Below are 20,382 nucleotides of genomic sequence, written 5' to 3'. Positions count from 1 at the left end.
CCTGTGTACGTGGTGGTTCTATTTTTCTCCAATAAAACTTTTTATTTAAAAAAAAAAAAAAAGGAAGAACTGCTTATAAATTATTACTCACACAAAATATACAGTGATTTTACTTCATGGTTAGGCTGTTCCAATGCCAGAAATGCTTTCACCTAATCTTCTCTTTACCTGGCCATTATGTCCTTACGTTTCATGATTCAGTTCAGACATGTCCTCTCCTAGTATTTCTTAATGTCCAGGCTGAATAAGTTCCTCTCCTGTAGGCTCCCAAGATAGCCCTCTACTCACAATACTTAGATCTTATCACAGTTTTAAAATATCCACTCATCTCTCTTCTCCATTAAGCTGATAACACCCTCTCAGTTCCAAGAGCAGGGGCTTTATCTTACCTGGCTCTGCTCTCCTGCCCCAACAACACAGAGCTACACAGTAAGCTCTTAAGAGTGACCACCTTACCCGGGGCCTGCTTAAAGATGCTGGGGGACCCCTGCGTCCCTGCGTTCAGAGTGGCGCCCTGTAGCTGAGCTCATCTGATGTAAGCCCAGATGTCCAGGTCACAGTGCTGTTCTGGGGTGGCCTCCCGCCTCAGGGAGAACCAGCTCAGAGCCTAGACTAGACTAGGTCATTCAAATTCTCAGCAGTATGGAACTGGCTGGTGGCGCTAAACCAAACTGGTGCCCATTTTCTACCGAAGCCATTCCCAGAGAAAAGGAAACAGTGAATTTAGGAAGCATGGACACCCCTGGCTCCTAGTGGCTTTCCAATTCCTAGCTGTTTCCTTCTGAGATCCATGAATACTTTCTGTTCTTGGGGTTTGTGAGCTAGCTCTTCCAAGGAATATGATTGGGTTTCTTACTATTTTCTAATAGCCTGCCAGGTTTCTGTCCATGAATTCTCCAAGGCAAGGATACTGGAGTGAGTAGCTATTCCCTTCTCCAGGGGATCTTCCTGACCCAGGGGTTGAACCTGGGTCTCCTCCGTTGCAGGCAGATTCTTTACCATCTGAGCCATCAGGGAAGCCCTAACCTCACCAACACAGCCCCTCAAATGTTTAATACAGCACAATTTACTGCCCACTCACACCTTTGTGTTGTATGGGACACCGTACACGTAATATGTCAGCTTCCAGACCAGTGATTCTCAAACTGCTTATCACAATAACCTGGGAAACTTTCTTTTTAAAAAAAACTACAAAACAAAAACAATTCCCATAGCTACCATAAAACTCCTTCAACTAGAAAGTTCTGAGTTTTGGGCCAGTAGAACTGAGTATCTGTCAAGCGTCTCCAGGTGAATCTACTGACTGCTCAGGTTTAAAGGCCACTGATCTAGGGCTGTGCCAGTCAAAGGGACGTCTGGAAGCCTGCAGGAGACCAAGGGTCTCAGGCCTCACCCTAGACCTACTAAAGCAGAATCTGGAGCTTCTCAAGATCTCCAAGCACACGGAAGTGTCTGAGAAGCACTGGTGTAGAGACAATCTGCTCTGTACACTAAGGACAACGCATTTGATAAGAAACAACCCTATGTCTTAATAAACAAGGCTCCATTTCTGCCTCCCAGAAAAGGAAAAGAGAAAAGGCTTTATTTATTCACGTCCAAGAAAGTCTTAAGTCCAACCTCTCCAGTTTTGGACTTGGGAGAGGTCTAGGTTTAAGAATGTTTACTTAGCAGCTATGTGAACTTGATCAGTCATTCAACCTTTCTGAATCTTGCTTCTTATCTAGAAAACTTAAATAAAATTATTTATCTAGTAGGGCTGCTAAGAGATTTAATAAAATATGAAGTATCTAGCACAGGGCTCAGCACAGAATAGGTGCCTTAAAAGTACTAGTTCAGAGACAGTCGATTCTAATGTTTTGTTTCATTTCGCAGGTTTTAAGACAGAATAGATGAACAAAATTTCATACAAGGGAGATGCAAATGGCTGGCTCTGTAGAGGAAACCAAGAGCTTACCCACAACCTTACCCTCACCAAGGAACGACAAAGCAGCATGTAAAGGAGGGAGCCCCCTTGCTTTTTCAAAGGAAATTTAAGAGACGCGGATGGGGTGCCACACACTGTCTCCCCAAGCTGTGTGACAAGGGGCCAAGGCTTCAGACAGCTCCTGTAACATCTCCCAGAATGGGACTGCTCCCCACTCACCTACTGGGATCCCTGCCAGCAACCAGCAGCATGAGGCTTAATGGCTCCCTGCAGCTTATAAGTCAGGGCAGAGGGAAAAAAAAAAAGCAAAGGCTTAGAATCAGGAAGATTCTAAGACTAGTGAGGACACCTCAGCCTGCATGTATCTGCATAAAGACACGTGTAACTGTGCCTATACAGAAAGCCAGGATGGCTTAATAAAATGGGGGGAGGGGAGATTCATAGTCTCTAAAACTCAAGGTGTGTTAGGCAGAAGCTAGTGGAGAAAGGAAAAGTAAATCCACACAGGAGGCACAGATATCAGGATGAACTATACAGAGTCAGATAATTAAAGGCCAGAGGGCAGCTTGAGTTTGGGAAAGGGAAAAGGACTGAAACCTAGCAGAGGAATACATTCTCTGTCCCCAACAGAGATGTGGAGGGGCAAAGGAGAGAGCCAAGACTAAGAAACACAGCAAAACAGTTAGCCAATACGCATCAAAGATTAAAAATGTGTAAATGCTGCAGTTACACTAAGGAAATAATGACAAGTGAACAGCTTTAATTACAATGAATTCTATTTACTTATTTATTTTAAAAAAAACTTTTTTTAAACTGCACTGTGGCATGCGGGATCTTAATTCACCCATCAGGGATCAAACTCATGCCCCCTGCAATGGAAGCATGGCGTCTTAACCACTGGACCACCAAGGAAGTCCCAAGTCACAGTGACTTTTAAACTAGTGAAACACCACAGGTGGTTGGGAATAACCACTCAGTGGATTATGATACAGCCTTTAAGAACGATGGAGTAGAGGACACTTATTAACATGGAAACAATGCTATTTTAATGGCATTAATCCCTGGTCAAGCTTCATGGTGAGGTCAAAATATAAAAAAATTTCTTGCTTTGTCTGTTGAGACGAGTAATAATGCTACTTACATGGAAATCATGCTATGTTATTACATGAATACCCTTTTAAAGACCTAAGTCCTAGAATGTTAATTTTTTCCCTCAAAAAACACATATGACATGCATTATTTTAAAAGAAAAGGAGGACTTCTTTTCTGGTGGTTAATAACCCACCAGCCAATACAAGGGATGTGGGTCTGATCCCTGGTCCAGGAAGATCCCACAGGCCCCGGGGCAACTAAGCCCGAGCACCACAGTGGTAAAGCCTACGCTCTAGAGCCCGGGAGCCAGGCCACGTGCTAAAACTACTGAAGTTACTGCACCACCACAGAGAGGAGCCCCGGCTCTCCAAAACTAGAGAAAGCCTGCAAGCAGCAAGGAAGAGCCAGCATAGCCAAAAAATACATAAACAAATCACCTTAATTAATTTAAAAAAAATAAAGATAGAAGGTTAAGCAAAAGACTTGACCAACTAACCTCATTTTACACAAATCTTCATTTCCTGCCATGAATAATGAAAAATAAATTCTATAGTATTGAAGGATACTAATACTTAGTGTACGGATTATTCAGAAGAAAACAAGATACCCTCAGAGTATGTTCCCTAGAGCATCTTAAGGCATAAGCTATTTTACCCAGAATTAACAGGAAGCCTTATCTCTAAACTGCAAACTACTAAAGAGCAGATTGTCATTATACACTAACTAATTATCTGGTATAATGAGAGATCATAAGCTTTTAATAATAACAGTATTAAAATAATAATATAATCCTTTCCCCTCATTCTTATTTCCTGAGCATTATAGCACAAAGACTTAATAGTAATATGGTTATGTACTGCCTACTGAAAGGCAAGACCCCTCTCCAGGTGTTATCTGGAGCTCAAAATACTTGTGTGACGGGGAGGGGAAACTCCTTTTGCCATATATCCTACACCACCTTATTTCCAAGTTCCTTCTTTACACCCTTTCCCCAGAGAGGAGGTATATTACATAACTGCTCCATCTTTGTCAGCAAACAAGACAAGCAATGAATGAAACTGGGCAAGGCCACCTTCTCCACTGCTTTAGGATAAGAAAATACAAGATTCATCTAGCTGAAGGTAACAAATTTTTTTTTTAAATTATAGAGTTTGCTGACAATACTTTATCTACAATACTGGAAATAAAAAAATGCAGGGAAGATTGTTCAGAATCGTATCTCTTGTCAAGTCTATTTTCTGTTTTTCATTTGTCAAATGCCTATTCAGTCCTTAACCACATGCATGTATAATGGTGCATAGCTATAATCAGCAGAGAGAGAATTCCGTACCTCATTACATTTAACGTATCAAAAGCTCTGCATGAAAAAAAAAAAAAAAAAAGCTCTGCATGTTATTACAGTCTTCACAATTATGTCAATGTCTTCATAATATCACACAGATTTGATTTACCATAAATTACTTAAGTATTCTATTATTAGCATTTTGATAAAAATAGCTTCCAATAATTATTGTTAAAAAATGATTAGGTCAAAGGGCACAATATTTTAGGCTCTTCATTCAATAAATAATATATCCCAGGTCTTTGAAACATAATGTTAAATTACTTTCAAAAAAGGGTTTTAGTGGCATTATACATATATTATCTATTCCATTGCATTCTTATCAGAACTAGGTAACACTTTAATTTGTATACAGAAAACATCTTTTATCTGAATCCTTTTCATGATGAAATTAAATATAATTTCCTAAAAATAATTTCCTAATTATATTTTCTCATATAAATAATATCTACATGAGTAGTTTTTAAATGCTTAAGCTATTTGGGATAAGACTGACATACAGAAAACAGGTCAAAAAAAAAAAAAAAAGAAAACAGGTCATTCACAGGGTAGAAAAATGCCAACTTCTTATCTTTGGAGTACCGGAATCTGGCCAGAAATACACCTAAAGACGAGAACCATCAAACTACTGCTACCACTTCCTCCTCCACCACTGCCATTAATTACATCAACAATTTACTAAGCAATTACATTGACAATTTACTAATCTAGGCACTATGCTAACCAAAATCTTATCTAATTTTCTTCATGACTCTGGTAGGCAGATACTACTTGCTCCATTTATTTTAAAGGTGAAAGAAAGGTTTAGAAGATATTTGTTCAAGGGTACAAAGCTAATAAGAAATGGAGCCCAGGACTTCCCTTGTGGTCCAGTGGCTAAGTATCCATGCTCCCAATTCAGGGGGCCCAAGTTTGATCCCTGGTCAGAGAACTAGATCCCACATGCTGCAACTGAAATCCCGGAAGGAAGATCAAAGATCCTGACTGCCACAGCTAAGACATGGTGCAGCCAAATAAATAAATAATGTAAGAAATGGAGCCTAGATTCAACCCATGAATCTCTGAATCCAAATACACAATACAGAATAACTGAACCTTATACTTCTGACTAAAGTTTAGTCTAACTCTTCTAGTAAAGAGACTAAGAAATTGGAAACTAATGACCTAAGTTAAGATTTGACCTAAAAAAACTTTGCACTTTCAATGCAGTGGGTACAGGTTCAATCCCTGGTCAAGCTTCATGGTGAGGTCAAAATATAAAAATTTAAAAGAATTTCTTGCTTTGTCTGTTGAGACAAGTAACAGGCATATAAAGAAAATAATTATTTATCAAAGGCTTCCTCACAGTGCGGAAATAAGATCTGATTACATCCAACTGGTTGCTGAACAGATTTTTTTTTGGCTGCGCTGGGTCTTTGTTGCTGCAAGCGGGGTTTGTCTCGTTGCAGCAGGTGGTGGCTGCTCTTCATTGCCGTGCCTGGACTGCAGCAAACGGACTTCTCACAGCTGAGGCTTCTCTTTGCTGAGGCTCTCAGGCTCAGTAGTCATGGCGCATGGGCTCAGTTGCCCCGTGGCATGTGGGATCTTTCTAGACCAGGGATAGAACCCACGTCCTCCGCGTTGGCCAGTGGATTCTCAACCACTGGACCAAGCAAGTCCTACTAAACAGATATTAACCAAGATGCCTACAAGAAAATTCTTCAGATCCATTAAACATGATGTCCCATCTGTGCCCTGAGTGTGGTTTAGAAAATACAAGGAAGATTCAAACAAATGGTCTAGATTTAAAAAGATGACAAAAAAAAACCCCCATATGTATATATATATATATATATATACACACACACACATTACTGCTATATATAGCATCAAGCCTAAGCCAATGATTCATATAAAAATTGCCTGTAAGTTTGTTTAAAATTCCAATTTCTAGCTTTCAGTGAAGGAAAAATCCTGAATCAGTACTAGAGTGGGGACCAGGAAACTTGCATTTTAAACACATACCTCAAGTGACTATGATACAGATAGCTCCTGGGTGGTACTTATGAAACAAAGGCCTAAGCAATCAGAAAGAAATCAAATACACATCAATTTAGAATATGGACTTGCAAAGGAAAACTGAAGGAAAAGTCCAAGGAAAACAGGAACCAAATGAAGTAACTAGACTGTCTTATTAACTTTCCTCAAGAAGTTAGCAAACCTTCACTCTCAGTGACCTGGGTTTCCCCATCTTCCAAGTCTCCAGAGCTGCCGGAACAGGCCATAAATTCACTGGGGCCTTGCTGCGAAGCATGTGACTCAATTCTCCAAGTGAGAAAGGTGATTAACAGGATCATTCAATATTAAAGACTAGACATGAGTCTAGGAAAAAGAAAAAATGTTATCCAAAGGAGATTCAGTTAGTCTCATCAACCAAACCGCCAGTGACTCGAACTACTTTCTCTTGTTTCTGCCCAGCATCAGCCAAATGAGTCTATCTAGGGTCCCTCAACACTCCTTGTGTGTTCGGACTCTGCTATGAAATGGATATTCCTGCTTCCTTGCCACTGCAGAAGCCTCTTCCTCCTCCAGGAAATCTCCTCTGAATATCCTAGCTAGGAATGACTTCCTTCTTGGAGCAGTCCTGGCTGATACTTCTAGTGAGGTATCTATGCTGTCATTCACTTTGTCCATAGCTACGTATCACATCTCAACCAAACTGAGCAGAGGTCAGGCAGTTCTCTGCCACTGGGGGGGTACTGCAGTGAAAGGCTGACGAGTACCTGGTATAACAAAGAATTCTGAGAAAGAATAAGGAAAACTGGGGTCCACACCTAACTCAATATGGAATCTCAGGCTTTTCTCCCTTTAGGTCTGTTTCTCCAACTCTAAAAGAAAAAGTGGAGGTCAGTGGTTAGTTAGAACTGTTATCTTTACAGTCCCTTCCAGCTATGTCAGATTTGTTTCTATAAATACTGTTTATAGATATTGTTTCACTCCAATCCCATACAAAGCAGCATTCTGCTATCCTCAGGAGAAAATCAATAAATGTTTATAAATTTAGTAAAAGTAGACACAAACCACAAAACTGTCCTACTACATTCTAACCAATGAAATGGAGAAACATTACCCTATTTCTTCTCACATTCAAAAACTGTCCTGATGAAAACATCCCCACTTAACGTATGAGAGTGACTGGTGGCCTCTAAGGATCTGAAGGCCTGTAAGACCATTCAAGTGGAATCAGTTTAAGAAACCAGAAGCTGCAGTCCAACCCTAATTCTGGGTTGAACCCAGTTGCCACTCTTGGGTTAGTTTCTTCCATTTATCTCCCAGATCAGGAAACACAGGAAGAATCTTGCTTAAGGTCAAGCTGGAGAGCAGCACTCCTAGATATCACCAGGAAAAACTCTTTCCTCTGACTCTCATTTTCAACCAGATCCAGGCACCACTCACAATCCAGCAGAAAATAATGCCCATGTGTCAGCTTGACAAGAAGTAAAGATGGTTTTCTCTGATTGTAACTGCCTATCAAGGATCAAATTAGAAAATAAAGCCTGGAGGGCAAGAGTCAGCATGTTACCCCTATGTTCATTCTCCAACATCCCAAGCTTCCAACAGACTGTATCTGAAATAAAGAGCACACCTCAGGCTCTGAGGCGGTTGTCAACTGAGGGTACAATGTCTGAAAATGCATGTCTACCTGTGTACACAGGTGCATGTGGCCTGACGGTCACAGTAACTGAGGGTCCAAGGTGCAGGGTTGCTGTCATCTATGGGGCAGCAGCCAAGAATGTGAAACACCCAGCAATAAGAGGTGAAGCCCCAGAGAAGGAAGAAACCACCAAAACATTTACCAATATTCCGGTTATGAAAAGCTGCCCTAAAATTCTTGACTCCTTCCACAGGATTGCTGTTCAGGCCCTAATCTTTTTAAAAGAATTTTTACTCAAGTAAGGCTAATTTACTTATACTTGTTTCAGGTATACAACACTGATTCAAAATTTTTATGGCTTATACTCCCATTTAAAGTTATTATAAAATATTGGCTCTATTCCCTGTGTTCTAGTTTATTTTACACATAGTAGTTTGTACTTCTTTTTGTTTTTAGTTTGTACTGTTTAATCCCCTACTTTTTTTTTAATCCCCTACTTCTATCTTGCCCTTCCCCTCTTCCCTCTTCCCATTGGTAACTACTAGTTTATTCTTGATATCTGAGAAATCTGTTTCTGTTCTGTACATACTTTAATTTTTAGTTTTTTAGATTTCACATGTAAGTGATAACACATAGTGTATTTGTCTTTCTCTGACTTATTACACTAAGCATAATACCCTCCAAGCCCACCCATGTTGTTGCAAACAGCAAATTTTCGTTTTTTATGATTGAGTAGTATTCCATCATTGTGTCTGTATGTATGTATGTGGATACGGGCTTTCCAGGTGGCTCAGTGGTAAAGAATCCCCCTGCCAAAGCAGGAGACATGGGTTTGATCCCTGGGTTGGGAAGATTCTCTGGAGGAGAAAATGGCAACCCACTCCAGTATTCTTGCCTGGAAAATCCCCTGGACAGAGGAGTCTGGAAGGCTACAGTTCATGAGGTCTCAAAGAGTTGGACATGACTTAGTGACTGAACATACACACACATGTATATATGTATGGGTGTGTGCTTGTATCTCACATCCTTTTTTTAATTTTTATTTATTTGGCCGTGGTGGGTCTGAGTTGCAGCACTTAGGATCTTTGATCTTAGTTGCAGCATGTGAGATGTAGTTCCCCAACCAGGGCTCAAACCCGGGCCCCTTGCACTGAGCATGTGATGTCTTTAGCCCCCGGACCACCAGGGAAGCCCCTCACATCTTCTTTATCTATCAGTTGATGAGAAACTTAAGTTGCTTCCATATCTTGGCAACTGTAAATAATGCTGCTATGAACACTGGTGCCTGTATCTTTTTGAACTAGGGTTTTCACTTTTACTTTTTTTGGTCAGAAATCCAAATTATGATCCATAATTGCTGGGATCTTACAGCAGTTCTATCCTTAGTTTGCAAGGAAGCTCCATACTGTTTTCCATAGTGGCTGTACTAATTTACATTCCTATGCACAGCATACAAGGGTTCTCTTTTTTCCACGTCCTCACCAACACTTGTTATTTGCGGTCTTTTGATAATAGCCATTCTGACAGGTGTGAGTGACATCTCATGATTTTGATTTGCATATTTCTGGTAACTAAAAACGCTGAGCATGTTTTCCCGTGTTTCTTGGCCATCTGGTGTATCTTCTTTGTTTTTTAGAGATGTATTTTTAGTTTTCGGCCATGGTGGGCCTCTGCGGCCCCAAGCTGGCTTTCTCTTATTGTGGACAACGGGGCTCCTCTTGGTTGCCGAGATTCTCCTCATGGTGGCTCCTCTCGCCGCAGAGCATGGGCTCTCAGCGCGTGGGCTTCAGGAGCACACCGGCTCCGAGGCATGCAGGCTCTCCCCAGGCTAAGGGATCAAACCAGTGTCCCTGGCACGGTGAGGTGGATTCTTAACCACTGGACCACCAGGGAAGTCCCTGTAGGTCTTCTTGGAAAAATGTCTGTCTGCCCAATGTTTAATTGGTTGTTTGTTCTTTTGACATTGAGTTGTATGAGCTATTTATACATTTTGGGTGTTAACCCTTTATTGTTTGTATCATTTGCAAACATTTTCTTGCATTTAGTAGGTTGTCTTCTCATTTTGTGGCTGGTTTCCTTTGCTGTACAAAAGCTTTAAAGTTTAATTAGGTCCCATTTGCTTATTTTGCTCTTTTTCTTTTCCCTTAGGAGATATATTTAAAAAATACTACTGTGATTTATGTCAGTTTTTTTTTTTAATGTTTATTTTTGGGCTGTCCTGGGTCTTAGCTGTGGAACACGGGATCTTCGATCTTTGTTGTGGCATGTGGGATCTTTAGTTACAGCATGCAAACTCTTAGTTGTGGCATGTGGGATCTAGTTCCTTGATAAGGGATTGAACCCAGGCCCCCTGCATTAAGAGTGTAGTCTCAGCCACTGGACCACCAGGGAAGTCCTTATGTCAGTTTTCAGCCTATGTTTTCTTCTAGGTGTTTTATTATAGTTTCCAGTCTGAAACATAGGCCTTTAATCCATTTTGAGTTTATTTCTGTATATAAGAAAACATTCTAATTTCATTATTTTACATGTAGCTGCCCAGTTTTCCCAGCATCAATTTTCATTGAAGACTGTCTTTTGTCCATTGTATATTCTTGCCTCTCAAGTGCATGGGTCAGGCCCTACCACTCTTGACCATTAATCCTCTCACATACAGAGGGTGACCAAAGCCTGCAATACACTGAACAGGATTTCTGGAGCCCATACCTGTGTTAAGCCAAGCAAGGTCTTCTCAAGATGAAGATTAGTTAGAAAGGAGCTGCCAACTCTAGCACCATCACATATAATAGGTATAAACTTATTTCTACTGCCCCTCTTCCTAAGCCTTATAACATCAATTAACTTGACATAGAACTTCAGACTTTTGGAAGTATTTCCACGATGATTTCCAACCTAGAAACATTTCTGCACAAGTGCCCCAGCAGAATAAACTTGCCAAGATAGCAATTCTATGGCTTTCACATGTAAAATCAAAAGAATCAAATATTCTAAAATAAGATGAAGACTAATTTTGGGATAACTGTGAACATGTTTTACTAGACAAAGAATAACCATATGCCACTGAAAAAACTAAAACCTAGTTAGCAGGTTAATATCTTAACTACAAAATACGGGCAGATCATACAGATAAGAATGCTATTAACCTGAGATGTACATCTGGCTGAACCCAAGGAATTCTGCAAGCATTTTAAAGCATTTTTTAAAGGTAATCCCTTTGGGAAAATAAAATAGTGAGACAAGGAAGAATGAATAAAAAAAAATCTGGTCAGAACAAAACTCCCACATTTTTCCTTTGTTTCCGTGTATCTCAAATTGAGTTTCATATTCTGCTTTTATGATTTTAGGAATCTGAATATGTCAACTCAAGGACATAAAAATTTAGCTGTTTTCTTAACTCTGGTAACTACCATTCCACTCCACCCCCAAATTAGGCTTCTGCAAGGTCCTTCTTCCTCTTATCTGGCAGCAAACTGCAGCCCAAGTTCATCTTGTCTGCATCATGATGATTCACCAGGCCTAACAGTGAAGTCAGCAGTATATCTCTGACCATGACTTGGGAGATGGTGAAAAAGATAAAAGCAGCTCTGGCAACCAGGAGTTAGCCTGCTACTATCAGTTAGGCTTTGGGGTCTTGGTGAAAATAATTTCATAGGAGATTTTCCTGTGAAAATCCAATTTATTAATACTTAAGTCTTTCCCCAAGTCACCCTCGTAAATCCTTTCTAACATCCTCTACTGAGGCTCCATAGTTCCCTATGGTGGAGATCATCCTAGCTACAAGGAGAAATTTTATCTACTATAGGTGAGTGAGTCTCCAAAAGTCAAAAAATGGGAAGTAAGAGTTCATGTCTAAAATTAAATACCCCAAACTCTGGATACCTTATCACTCTTGCCTATCACCATCCTTCCCAAACTGACCCCTCGCAAAATATCCACTTTCTTGATTTGTTTTTGGTATTCTCTGGGTTTTCCTCTGACCTCCCTGTTCCCCCTATAGCAGTTCTTCCTGCCCCATAAATGCAGGTGCTCTCCAAGGTTCTATTTGAACTTCTCTGTCGATATCAATGGTTCTTACCCATTTCTGGCTCACAACACCCCTTCACAATGTAGTGAGGGACTTCCCTGGTAGTCCATTGGCTAAGACTCTGGGCTCCCAATGCAGGGGGCCTGGGTTCGATCCCTGTCAGGGAACTAGATCCCACATGCCAACAACTAAAGATCCCAAGTGCTGCAACAGAGACCCAGTGCAGCCAAATAAACAAAGAAAATGTAATAAAATCTATAGACTGCTCCCCTACACCACTCTCCCCACATTATGCCCAGAAAATATACATAAAATGACACTTTTGCAATTTTAGGGAAGGTTTATAAAACCCAAGAGTGACCTCTCTACCCTCTCTCCATGGTAACAGAACAGTTTTAATAATCCCTTATACACAGGTGACTCCTAAACCACCAACTTCAATCTTTACCCCCTCTCAAACTTCAACTAATTAAAAACACAAAACTAAATATTTTCTCTTCAAATGGTTTTTTGTGCCTGGCAAGCTACTCTTATTTAGCTTTTCTGTACGGTTTTGTACATAACCTGAGTTTGTAACACTAAACCAGCAAAATATACCTATCCATCCTGGTTCCCCAACCCATATTCCAATTAAGGCTAGACTACCTCCTCTTCTTTAAATAATTCAGTAAAAATATGAGTGTACTAATGTTTCAATCCTAAAGGAAATCAACCCTGAACATTCATTGGAAGGACTGATGCTGAAGCTGAAACTCCAATACTTTGGCCACCTGATGTGAAGAGCCAACTCACTGGAAAAGATCCTGATAATAGGAAAGATTGAGGGCAGGAGGAGAAGGGTGCGACAGAGGATGAGATGGTTCGATGACATCACTAATTCAATAGGCATGAGTTTGAGCAAACTCCAGGAGACGATGAAGGATAGGAAAGCCTGGCATGCTGAAGTCCATGGGGTCGCAGAGTGAGACAGAACTTAGTGAATGAACAATGTTATTAATGTTTAGGATATCGGCTTAGGGATTCTCTGGTGGTCCAGTGGTTAGGACTCCACACTACCAATGTAGGGGACACACGTCTGACCCCTGGTCAAGGAACTAAGATCCCACAAGCTGTGTGGTGTGGGAAAAAATAAACAACCACCACAACAACATAAGCTGACCATCTAATTCCTGTAATTACCAGGCCCAGGGAATTCAGAGAGATTGAAGGACGGCCTCTAGTTTGAGTGTCAGCCTACAGCACAGGGAAATTCTCACTGCAGGAATCAAGCTACAGAATAATTTACAATACCTCTGCTAATATTTTAGCAGAGGCAGGACAACCCACTGCCTCAACTAATGTTTCTGTACTATAGCCCCAAGTCAGTTAATCTGGAAATGATCTGTGTCAAGTGACCTGTGTACACATAGCTCATAAATAACAACAGCAGCCAAGAGAAAAAGAGCTTCTAACCCACAGATATGTATTAAAAGATTATTTTAGAATATAAATAGTTGTGGTACATTTTTCCTACATCTAAATCATTTCGTTGACAGTAAAATTTCAATACATCAAAACTTTACTACCAAGAATCAGACATGAACTCCTCCCTTCCCAAAATCTTCAACTACTAGTCAAAGAGAGTTCTAATTGTTTAAGTAATTTTCCTTTTAAACTGAGGGAAGTCCCAGGGAGTGCTAAGAGCATGGGAAAAGGCTTTGGATTCATTATCACCACTCCTCCTTTTGAAGAATAAGATATTGCTAACCTGAAATATTTCTGAAGATGTATACAGCTACATTCTCAGCACTGGATGTTACCACTCCCATTTTACAGATTGGAAAACAAAGGCACAGAAAAAGGAACCATTTGCCAAATATTACAAAGTTCAGAGAAGAGCACTGTTTCTGATTCCCAATTTTGGTTCTGAAAGCTAAGCAAAGAAAAACACTACAAAAAGAAAACAAGCTTCCACTTTGAGTCTTAAGGACCTAGGAAGGAAAACACTTTAAGTCATGAGGAAATAGGAAGACAGAAAGAGGAACGTATTAAGAGTAGGTTAAATTACTACTTAATGTTATTCTCACCTTCAAAAGGTCATCAGTAAGTTCAAGAAACAAAAGACTATGATGATTCAGTTTACAATTAGCAACATTTGCTGAGCAAAACACTATGATGGTTTGTGTAGGGTGTGCAATGAATTCCTCTAAATTCCTCTGCAGTCAAGTGACAATGATGACAGTTCGCTTAAAACAAGAGTGGTAGCCTGAGACACTAAGAAAAGGAAGTTTTGCAGGAGCTTGCCACCACTATTAGTTTTTGACAGGCTTCTTTATAATAAGCAGCCTTCAACAGGAGAGGAAATGAAAGCTTGGCCTCAACCACCATGGTATTGTACTCTTCCTCAAAACTGATATGTAAATCTTTGTCTGCGGAGACCTCCTTGGTCTTACAGTGCATAACAATCCGCCTGCGAACGTGCTCGCCATGTCTATGGAAAGAGGCTGAGGTGGCTGAGCTCCAGCGCAAGGCGCTGAGGATGCTGGCTTCACTCGTCCAGGCCACCGTCCAGGCTGTAAGCAAGAGGAAGCTGCAGCCCACCCAAACCCCCTCACCCTGACACCTTCAAGGCAAACAAGATAAAACAACTTCTTAAAGCTAAGCCTGAACTTGTTGGTGTGAAAACTGGTATCCGAACCAGGGGCCGTAATGGCCTTTCCTACACTCTCCAATAAAAAGACAGAAGGAGACTCTGATGAAGAAGCTGCTCAAGATGGAGTCAGAGCGTTCATCAAGAAGAAAGCACAGTTAACACTGTAAGGAACAGAAAGGGACTAGGTTGAAAACAAATTATCCAGTGAGTGTGTGTTCAGTAACCCAAACATCAAAGGTACGCGTGGCTATGGAGAATGTTTTAACATTTGACTCCTCAGGACTGCTCGGGCTATAGGCCCCAGGAGAGCTACAGAAACTCTGGGGCTTATTGAGGGAAGAAATCATGTGACGGTCACGTGCTTAATGTGTGTAATGCATGGCTGCCTTACAAGGAAAATAAAGTGAAGCATCTGAAAATTTTAAAAAAAGAGTCCACCTGCCAACTTTGTTGTTCTTTTTCAGAGCTGTTCTGGATTCCTTGAAATTTTGTATGAATTTCTCATACATTTCTCAGCATGTCAATTTCTGCAAAAAAGCCAAGTGGGATTTTGATAGTGATTGCACTGATTCTGTAGATCACTTTGTGTTCTAATCCATGAACACAGAGTATCTTTCCATTTATTTAGGAACACACACACACCCACGACCCTGATGCTGGGAAAAATTGAGGGCAAAAGGAGGAGGACAACAAAGGATGAGATGGTTGGGTGGTATCATTGACTCAATGGACATGAGTTTGAGCAAGCTCCAGGAGATACTGAAGGACAGAAACGCCGGGCGTGCTGCAGTCCACGGGGTGGCAAAGAGTTGGACATGACTGAGCGACTGAACTGAACGTAGGACACAGGTTTGATCCCTGGTCCAGGAAGATTCCAGATGCTGCAGAGCAGCCAAGCCTTTGCGCCACAACTACTGAGGCCACGTGTTTCAATTAGCGAAGCCTGAGTGCTTACAGCCTGGGCTTGGCAACAGGAGAGGCCAAGAGAATGAGAAGTCCGTGCGCCTGCAACAGAGGAGCCCCTGCTGGCTGCAACTAGAGAAAGCCCGTGTGCAGCAACGAAGATTTAGTGCAACCGAAAAAAAAAAACAACAAAGTAAATAAACAATTAAAAATAAAACTTAACTCCACACTCCCAATACAGAAGCCTGGGTTTGATCCCTGGTCCCAAGTGGCTCAAGTGGTAAAGAATCTGCCTGCCATTGTAGGAGCCACAGGAGACACAGGTTCGATTCCTAGGTCAGGAAGATCCCCTGGAGAAGGAAATGGCAACCCACTCCAGTATTCTTGCCTGGGAAATCTCATGGACAGAGGAGCCTGGGAGGCTACAGTCCATGAGTCCAGAGTTGGACACAATTGAGCAAGTGAGTGCACACATACAGAGGGAGCTAGCACCAACACACCTCAGCTAAGAGTCTGCATGCTGTAATGAAGACAGAAGATCCCTCCTGCTGCAACTAAGACCCAGTGCAGCCAAAAATTAATTTTAAAATTACGTGTATATATATATAAACACTTCTCCTAGTACTTAAAAAAGACTTTCTTGATCTACAGCTATCTTCTCTGTCAACTGATCCAAGATACATTTCTATCCAGGATAAACTATTCACTCATGGTGAGGTGAAAACAGAGACAGCAGCTGGACCTATATCCCATCTTTTCTCACATTATTCAAAACCACTTCCTACCTGCAGGCCCTGTCTTTATTTACCTGACATCATGCTATTTCTACTCTTCTATCCCAATCATAGCCACAATAGCCAATCATGAATTGACTTATTTTATCCATGCTTTTAATTGTTCTGGCTAAATTTACTGATAAAATTTTCCCTTCATTCACTTATAATTATCTAAATCATGCTATGTAAAAAATACTCTCCTACTCATGTCATATTCAACTTTCTTGCTTCTGAAACCTTTTCAGAAGGCTACTTTGCAAAGACCAAGCATCTATTTCCTGAAATATACCACCAAACACACTTCCCTGCCCTTTCTAATAAAAAATACATCTTTAGATTCTATCCCCTAAAATAAAGTGTTTGCCTTATTCCTATGCAGGTCAGGAAGCAACTAGAATTGAACATGGAACAACAGACTGGTTCCAAACAGGAAAAGGAGTACGTCAAGGCTGTATATTGTCACCCTGCTTATTTAACTTATATTCAGAGTGCATCATGGGAAATGCTGGGCTGGAGGAAGCACAAGCTGGAATCCAGATTACCAGGAGAAATATCAGTAACCTCAGATATGTAGATGATACCACCCTTATGGCAGAAAGTGAAGAAGAACTAAAGAGCTTCTTGATAAAAGTGAAAGAGGAGAGTGAAAAAGTTGGCTTAAAGCTCAACATTAAGAAAACAAAGATCATGGCATCTGGTCCTATCACTTCATGGCAAATAGATGGGGAAGTGGTGGAAACAGTGGCTGACTTTATTTTTTTGGGCTCCAAAATCACTGCAGATAGTGATTGCAGCCATGAAATTAAAAGACGCTCACTCCTTGGAAAGAAGGTTATGACCAACCTAGACAGCATATTAAAAAACAGAAACATTACTTTTTCCACAAAGGTCCATCTAGTCAAGGCTATGGTTTTTCCAGTAGTCATGTATGGATTTAAGAGTTGGATTATAAAGAAAGCTGAGCACCAAATAATTGATGCTTTTGAACTGTGGTGTTGGAGAAGACTCTTGAGAGTCCCTTGGACTGCAAGGACATCCAACCAGTCTATCCTAAAGCAGATCAGTCCTGGGTGTTCATTGGAAGGACTGATGTTGAAGCTGAAACTCCAATACTTTGGCCACCTGATGTGAAGAGCTGACTCACTGGAAAAGACCCTGATGTTGGGAAAGATTGAAGGCAGGAGGAAAAGGGGACGACAGAGGATGAGATGGTTGGATGGCATCACCGACTCAATGGACACGGATTTGGGGAGACTCCAGCAGTTGGTGATGGACAGGGACGCCTGGCGTGCTGCGATTCATGGGGTTGCAAAGAGTTGGACACGACTGAGCGACTGAACTGAACTATCTTCAGGCTTCTACATATACCCTTAGGCTAGCAAACAACATCAAGGTTTTCACTATCCTGTATCCTGAATGATGCCCTGACTATCATTCTTTCCTCTCTTTCCTCTCCTCTGAGGTCTCTGACTTAAAAAAACAGCATAAAAAAGAAGGGAAAAAAAAATGTAGAAGCAGTGGCACATCCATAATACAAGAGGCCTGCAGAACTAGACTCCTCTGAAGATTTATCAGAAAAGAAATGTGGGAGTGGAAAAAGGAATAGAGAAGAAGTCATGGACAGATAAGAGGAGATGTAATGGATAATAAGGCAGTCTCCTCCCCAAAGAACTGATGGGGAAAACCAGCAGTGAGATACTAGGGCATGTGGAGCCATATATCCAGAGCCAGGAGAAAGTCCATATCCACCCAGACACTTACCGTGTTGCATTTTGTGCCACACACCACTTGCCTGTGGTTCAGCCACTGAGATGCAAACACTTTATTAAGGGTCCCGAGGTGAAACTCTCTCTCCTTCAGGAGACTGGGAAGTTGCTGTGCTGCATACCCATGCAACACTCGGGAGTAGCTGGTTTCATTCTGTAGCCTGACTTCTCGGTTCTTCAGGTAGTACACTAAGGATCTCTTCACTGGGGGGAGTCGCTTCCTTTTGTGAAGTGAGTGATCCCAGCCGAACTGTGGAGAGCAAAAGGAGAAATCAAGGCTTTGCCGACTTTTGTCAGAATTAGGGATCCTCCCGTATTACAGAACTCACCTCGCAGGATTTACATAGAACAGAGCTACAAATACAATGCAACAGGAAAGTCAATCTCAAAGGCCACAGAAAAGATGCTGTGGGAAAAAAGGACTTGGAAGACAAAGGAATGAAAGCATAAAAGAGGACAATAGGTTTTTTAAGGCCTTTTAGAAGTGAAGGATTCAGGTACCTTAAAGTGAAAGTAAAAGTTGCTCAGTACTGTCGGACTCTGCGATGCCAAGGACTATACGGTCCATGGAATTCTCCAAGCCAGAATACTGGAGTGGGTAGCCTTTCCCTCCAGGAGAGCTTCCCAATCCAGGGATTGAACCCAGCTCTCCCGCATTGAAGGCAGATTCTTTACCAGATGAACCACAAGGGAAGCCCAAGAATACTGCAGTGGGTAGCCTATCTCTTCTCCAGGGTATCTTTCCGACCCAGGAATCGAACCAGGGTCTCCAACATTGCAGATGGATTCCTTAACCTTAAAACTATCCTTAATAGGGAAGGGAATGAAGGGCCCAGAGATTACCATACAGACCTGGGCTGCATCTCTAATGGCCCCCCTTCTCCCTCTCAGCCTGTACTCTACGTGGAGCATGGTAGGTGCGGCCCAAGAAGCCCAACTGGGGTCCCAGGTCTTTCAGGGATGCCCTAGTAATGGCCGTCTGCCTGTCACCACGTCCGCGCTCCAGGCAGTTGTAGAATTCGAAAAATCAAACACCAACGGGGTGGGAGGAACGGGAAATATGAGTCTGAAGAGACTCAAGACTCAGAGAGCGGGACAGGGTGATATCTGTAAACTATTTATCTAAGGGGGCCTGGGTACCCATTCCTGAGAGCCGCAACCATCTCCGTCCCCCGGCCACCGAAAGACGGACCTCACTCTCCCTCCCAGTATCTTAGGCGAGGTTTTGTTCCCGATTCTCCTCGACTTCGGTTTCTCTTTCTCCGAAGCCCAGACTGTTTTCTCCTCAAGCCCCATTCCCGCCTGTAGGTCTCCCCAGAACAGGCCTCGTTTTCAAATTCCCCTTTAATTTCTGACCCCTGCGGGCCTATCTGCTATCCAAAGAACTCCTAAGGACCCAGGCCTGATCCTATAGGCTAGGGCTCCGCTCTACGCACCTCCGCACATCACCCCTCCCCCCGCCCCCCGCCAAGACCTTGGACCTCATTCTGGTTCCCAAAGTGCGAACCCTATCCTCCAGGTGCCTCGGCCTTCTATCACCCGGGGCCAGGCGTCTCGGCTCTCACCTGTGGGTCCTGAGCGTCGCTCCCAGCTCCCGGCAAGGCGGGCGCTTTCCGCTTCCTGCTAACTGCTTTCCTGGCCATAGTGGGCAGCGCCGCCGCGGCCCCGCAGCCACATGGGGCGGGGGAATCGCGGGGGAGCGAGACGGCGGGTCATATACTGGGCCCCGGGGCCGCGCACCTTAGTGCGCCCGGCCCGGAAAATGGCCCGGACCCCGGGCAGCAATGGGAAAAAAAAAAAAAAAAGGCAGGCAGGCAGCAGGGAAGGAGGGAGGGAAGACCGGGGCAGGGAAAGGGAAGGGAAAGGAAAAGGGAGACAGGAACCCGAGCTTGTAGACGACCGGGTCTAGGAAGGACGGCGAGCGGCTGGAACCAAAACACCCCCTCCCTTTCGCCCGCGCTCCGTCACCCTTGCGCAGCCGCAGTTCGTTTCGCGTCGCCACGGAGACGCAGTCCGGAGGGAAGGGCGGGGTATAGGGCTGGCCTTAGAGTTCGAGGCTGTTGCTTACGGCCGCCCGCTCTTTTTCAACTGCCGTTTGACGGCCGCTGGAGGTGCGCGACTTCGGGGCAAAGGAATCTGGGCTTTGGCCGCCAACACCGCAGCCGCAGCCGCCCTTCCGGACGTACCCGGAAGTGAGGACGTTTAACCTTGCTCGCGGAAGGACTCCCTCTCAACACGCCTTTGCCCCGCAGTCGCCACTGGTGTTATCTCTTGAGCCCTGCGCGTTTTCTG

At 42.7% G+C, this 20,382-nt stretch overlaps 1 protein-coding gene and 1 pseudogene across 1 annotated transcript in view; one reads left to right on the top strand and one right to left on the bottom strand.

Annotated features, from left to right (window-relative positions):
• The window catches only part of DCAF12 (DDB1 and CUL4 associated factor 12), a 37,352-nt gene extending 17,316 nt beyond the window's left edge, over window positions 1-20,036 (bottom strand). The window contains exons 1-2 of the mRNA XM_061163804.1: window positions 19,656-20,036; window positions 18,086-18,340 (exon numbers count right to left, since the gene is read on the bottom strand). Coding sequence (XP_061019787.1) covers window positions 18,086-18,340; window positions 19,656-19,733 — 333 coding nt within the window. The 5' untranslated portion in view covers window positions 19,734-20,036. The remainder of the gene's footprint in view (window positions 1-18,085; window positions 18,341-19,655) is intronic.
• Window positions 7,668-16,549, top strand: LOC133071255 (iron-sulfur cluster assembly 1 homolog, mitochondrial-like; annotated as a pseudogene).
• Window positions 20,037-20,382: the final 346 nt, after the last annotated feature.

This window comes from Dama dama, chromosome 16 (genome assembly GCF_033118175.1).
Source record: "Dama dama isolate Ldn47 chromosome 16, ASM3311817v1, whole genome shotgun sequence".
NCBI classification, from domain to species: Eukaryota; Metazoa; Chordata; class Mammalia; order Artiodactyla; family Cervidae; genus Dama; species Dama dama.
The sequence above is the reverse complement of the archived record's forward strand: the minus strand, read 5'-3'. Positions and strand labels throughout refer to the sequence as shown.